We start from the raw sequence: 5669 nt of genomic DNA, 5'->3' as shown, positions 1-5669 counted from the left end.
ACACACATATATATACAATAATGTGTATATATATATATATATATATATATATGCATATATAAAGATATATATGTATATCATCATCATCATCGTTTAACATCTGCCTTACATGCTAGCATGGGTGGGACAAATATATATATATATAAAGATGTGTGTGTGTATGGGCTTTTGTGACTATGTACTGTGTCTGTATGTATGGATGTGTATCTCCATACGTGTGGCTGTGTGTCTCCATATGTGTTCTTGTGTGAAGTGAAGTGTGTGTGTGTATATGGTCACATGCTTCAGTCTTCATTTGCATATGTGTGTGTATATGTGTGCTTGTCTGTTCATATTACCGATGTACCTATCTGTCTGTATGTCTATCTGTTTACATTCATATCCATTTGCCTACATACATGTGCCTATACATATATGTATACACACACACACACACACACACACACATCTACATAACAGCCCACAAACTATTCTACCTGTATATAAATACATACAGACAGACAGGTCCATAGGTAATATATTTTGAAAGCACAACTATGTTAGAATATAAGGATTTTTCACATCTCCATATCAGACTTCCATAGTCTGTTTGGAATAATGAAGTTCTAAATTCCTTGCTGTCAGCATTTCCCAACAAGCTCAACCTCCTCTTCATGCTAGGAAGTTGCGGGGAACATAAACACACCAACATTGGCTGTAATGAATCAATAAATATTATCATTACCCAGTTCAGCTGCAACTAAAATAACAGTTTTTCCCTCTTTGTCTCTCAATGCAGCAGAGTCCTTGGTGAGTAAGGTCTGAAATAGAAATGGTTGAAATAGGTTTAAAAATACACAAATTATTAAATCACTAGTGAGATTTACAGGGTCACATATCATTAGTCAAGCATACACATATTAAAAAAAAAAGGCCCCTGGACGTTACTGCCTTGGGTTTTAGGATTGGTTATCTGGTTTCCATCATGTGTAAGTGACCAAGATCATAACATTCCCTTGAATGGGATGCTGGTCCATTGCAGTGTTGTTCCAGTCCATAACTGAATGAACTAGCTCCCAGTTTAAATGAGTGAACTTGCTCAAAAAGACAACACACCATTCAGTCCAGGAATTGAAACCATGATCTTGTGATCATGAGTGAAACATAAATACAGCCGTTCATTTGTCATTGCGTTATTTTGACCACTTGTAACTGCTGAACAAAGATGGTGCACAAGTTGACTGTTTGGTGAGAACAGTCAACTAGTGCATTAGTTGATTGTACAATTGCATTGAGTAAATGTCTATAGCCTTTTCTGCAAGATGACAGACTCAATAACAGAAAGAGTGAAGATTGAGGAAGCAAATAGATGCCAATTTTTGAAGTTAAGTTTCTGGGTAAAGGTTTACTGGCAAAGAGAATGATTGGTTAAGAAGTGGCATGCTACAGGGTCAGTGCACAACACCCCCAAAACAAAGAGAGCCTACAGTTTGAACACCAGAAGTTATTCAGGATATTTGCCAAAGGATTACTCAAAGTCCAAAGACAGTAACTCATAAATTGGTGCAACCGTCTCACATAAGCAGGAGGTCATGACAACGGATTTTGAAAAGTCAAAAGTTGAAACCATAGCATTTCACATGTGTACAGCAATTAAAAACCTACTTTTCCCATTGAAATAACACAATGACACTTGTAAACGAAATGCTGGGTGCTTTTTTTGTGTGTGCAAATTTATTTCCGTATTCACACTATGCTACAGAACCTGGGCTGTTTCTTAGTATGCCATCCTGTATATACAAACATATGAATAGGTAATGGGTCAATACATTGATTTGAACTCTGGACCCTTTGTATGTATGTATGTATGTATGTATGTATGTATGTATGTATGTATATTATGAGCTTCCATAGAGTCTCTGTCATGCATTTTCACTCCCAAGGTACTGGTTGACCTGGGGCTAAAGTAAAAGACATTTGCCCAAGATGGTGTACAGTGGGACTCAACCCAACACTACCTGGTTGTAAAGCAAGCTTCTTCACCACAGAACCGTACCTGCAATACTTTCCATGTAATATGCTTGCCTAAACAGGTTTTCGTTTTCCTTATTGTTGTCCTCCACAGTTGACTTTTACAGGTCATTCACGGTCGTACTTCTGGTTCTTCATGTTGTGTTTTGTTGTAATTTGAGTGAATTAAGTTTCTTTGAGGGTTTTTTTTTTTATATTTATGTATTGTATAATCTGTTTTATGTGTGTGAATTTTAGGATGGCGTGTTCCTATGTTTGCAAATAAACTTGTCTATTTTGTGTCAAGTTACCAGAAAATCTTTCTCACACTTCATTTTATTTTACCTGTCCATCCTTTTGTTTTTCAGTGTCAATTTTTTGTTGTTTCACTAAATTTCTTTAATGGACTTTTCCACCTGTATATGCTTAATGTGTTCAGGGCAATATTAACTTATTAATGTGTCTTTTATAAAGCAGAAATGCTCTAATTTGAAGGATATTTCACTGTTAATTCTCTGAACTTCATTGCTTATAAGCCAAGAAGAGCAGCTTATATAGACTGATGAAAGAAGTGTGTAGGAAATATTTATTTTAAATAAGAATTTTAGGGACAGAGTGTAAGGTTAGCAAGAGGAGAGCCAGGAGATGTAGGGTCTTTTACCTGCAAACATTCAAGGGGTTCTGTTCTGCGGACTGCCCAGTGAAGCCATGTACGTCCACTGTCATCGGTTTCAACTTCTTCATCATTCTGCCATTGGTTGGCTTTACATAACAGTTCAAAGTGGTCAATGTGGTCAAGTCGACAGGCCCACATGCTGGGTGACAGTCCATCTTTGTCTCGAGATGATACATTAACGTCATGGGGCAGAAGAAGCTGTAACATACAAAAAAAAAAAAACGTGCAAGGACTAGATATCAATTGAATTACTCAGCCTACCATCAAAGCTACCATCACCACTACCACCACTGCTACCACTACCTTCACCATCTCTGCTATCACCACTACTACCATCACCACCATTACCACCACTACCCTTACTATCATCATCAACTACACCACCAATATGTCAAGACTCTATGAATATATTATATACACTTGTTTCACATTTCCCTCATGTTTCATTACAACTTATAATATTCAGTGCACTAATTAGCTGTTAATTCCAAATTCACAACCAAACAGATCAATAGTCAAAGACATTCTACCATGACCATCCAGTCAAAGACAACATTGTCTAATGTATCTTTCTTTACTTAAGGCAGTAGAATGTACAGTTTCAGGGAGTTTTGGTTGCTGCCTTTAGCAGGTCGAGAGAGCACACACATATAGGCTCTCTGATAGGCTCTTCACCAGTCTAGTATCCACAGTATACCTCTAAGATTTGAATAGACAGAGGGAATGAAGCAGAACAGTCATGGTTAGAAGGCAGTTGACTAATAGTTGTGTAATGGCTACATTACTTTTCAACCACCACCACCACCACAGGAGCCATGATCATGATGACAACAACGACGATGACCACCGCCACCACCACCATTATATGTGAGTGAGAACACTCCTCAATATATAGGTTGACCTGTTCAATGTAACAGCCAACGTTTTAACAATCAGCCCCTTAACATCTTTAATATCTTAACAAACCTCCACCACCCCCATTATCAAAATCTTCACCATCATTTTAAGCCCCCTAATCCTCATCCCCATCACCACTGCTTTTATGACCTCCTCCTCCTCCACCCCACCCCACCCCTTGTTGGCTGGTTCTATGTAAGGGCTTTTGTTTCTTACTGTTCCATGCAAATAAAATAGGTTAGAGGAGGGAAAGGGAATCTGTAAAACAGTCTGTTGGCTGATCTCAGGGAAGGGGTAGGGGTTAGGGAAACAAAGAAACATTTAGAATACAGAAAAGAAGCCATACCTTCAGACAATCAGTCGATGGTGTTGCAACAGCCCAGTGGATCGGAGATCGCAGCTGCGTATCTTGACAGTGTATGTCACCCCTGCGGTTCATTATGAATTCTAAAGCTTTGCAGTTGCTGTCATAACAGGCTTTGTGGACAGCAGTTGAACCATCTGTGAACGAGAGAGAGAAACCAGACTATTGTGCAATTGGTCTGGAAGGATTTGGTGACTGTGGTAGCAGATGATGTGAGGACTGAGCTGGGGATGTGTGGTGTGCAGTGTGAGGAGTGTGTGTGTGTAGGGGTGTAATGTGAGTGTTGAGTTGTGGATGCGTGGTGGTGTGTAATGTGAGGTGCTGTATGTTGTGAGGGTGTTTCCGTGGTAAAACCATGATGATGAAAAAGAGGATAAGAACTGAATATCATTTTAAAAGACAGAAGTATTCATGAAATTTAAATGTTTTCTGAGCTGTGATGGGCACCAAGAACTGGTGCTTGTCTTCCTTTTTTTATGTTATGAAGTGGGTTGGGTGTGAGATAAATCTCCCTCTGAACAAAATGATTTTATCACAGGTGATATTCTTACCTGATAGCAATTCATCAAAAAATGCCGCTGCTGCTTATAAACAGAGTTTTTTAGAGTAATTGTTTTTGTAGAAGTTGGTTAAAAAGTTTGCTTCACAACCATATGGTGTTGGGTTCAACCCTACAACTATAACCTTGTACTGACTAATGTCTTGTGAGCGAGACTTAGAAACTGTACAAAACCTCTCATCATCATCATCATCATCATCATTTAATGTCTGATTTTAATACTGGCATGGCTCGGACAGTTTGACAGTAACTGGCAAGCCAGAGGACTGTGCCAGACTCTATTCTGATGACGGAACAGATTGCTGCTCATTCTCATTCTCGCTCTGATGATGGAGTAGATCTCTGATGTATGCATAGCTATTGCATGTTTTGCACGACATGCACCATCTGCACATCTGTTCTTCGAACAGCTGAAAGAGACTTTCTGCACACCTTTTTTTTATATTTCCTTCCTTCTTATCACCTGTACTCATTTAACAACTCAACCAGAAACTACACATCAGAAAATACACACACACGTGTGTGCGTGTGTGTATGTGTGTGTGTGTGTGTGTGTGTATTTTCTGATGTGTAGGAACTATAAACACTAAGAACACAGAGGAAACAGATTTACTTCAATGCCCAGGGGTTCCTTAGAGAAAGAAGACAGTTTCTGTTACCTACGTAACCAAATTAGCAGTAGAGGAGGATGCTCTGCAGTTGTTCAAATTGAAACTGGTTGGACAAAGTTCAGAAAGCTTGTTGGTAGCAAAAGCCTCTCCCTCAGAGGTGTTTACTTTGCTTGGGAGTTTATCATTCCTAATGGCTATGATAATAGGATTTGAATTCATGACCACCACACTGCTGCTGTTTCCTAATAAAGAAATGAAAAATGATCTTCACACTAAAATCGGTTCCCCTGTCCCTAAGAAATCTGAGACCTTGTGCTACTAGAAGAAATCAATAATCAATTTCTTTCTTTCTTTTTTTTTTTTCTTTTTGCCCACAATCAATTCGACAACACTTTCAGTTTCTGTCTGTTGTCCAACCCAGACCGAATGGAACATGAACATTAACTGATGATGATGATGATGACGATAATGATGATGATGCTGCTGCTGATGATGATGATGATGATGACGATAATGATAATGATGACGACGATAATGGTGATGATGATGATCACTCCTCCACTTTTAGGTAAA

General features: G+C 38.7%; 1 protein-coding gene across 3 annotated transcripts in view; it reads right to left on the bottom strand.

Moving 5' to 3' along the window:
* LOC106871370 (probable cyclin-dependent serine/threonine-protein kinase DDB_G0292550) overlaps positions 1 to 5669 on the bottom strand; it is a 92334-nt gene that overhangs the window by 33620 nt on the left and 53045 nt on the right. For all 3 annotated transcript variants that reach the window (XM_052976725.1, XM_052976728.1, XM_052976727.1), the window contains 3 exons: positions 3909 to 4063; positions 2651 to 2863; positions 725 to 800 (listed from right to left, as the gene is read on the bottom strand). In XM_052976725.1, coding sequence (XP_052832685.1) covers positions 725 to 800; positions 2651 to 2863; positions 3909 to 4063 — 444 coding nt within the window. The remainder of the gene's footprint in view (positions 1 to 724; positions 801 to 2650; positions 2864 to 3908; positions 4064 to 5669) is intronic.

The sequence above is a fragment of the Octopus bimaculoides genome, chromosome 25, assembly GCF_001194135.2.
Source record: "Octopus bimaculoides isolate UCB-OBI-ISO-001 chromosome 25, ASM119413v2, whole genome shotgun sequence".
Taxonomy (NCBI): Eukaryota; Metazoa; Mollusca; class Cephalopoda; order Octopoda; family Octopodidae; genus Octopus; species Octopus bimaculoides.
This window is presented reverse-complemented; position numbering and strand designations above follow the sequence as displayed.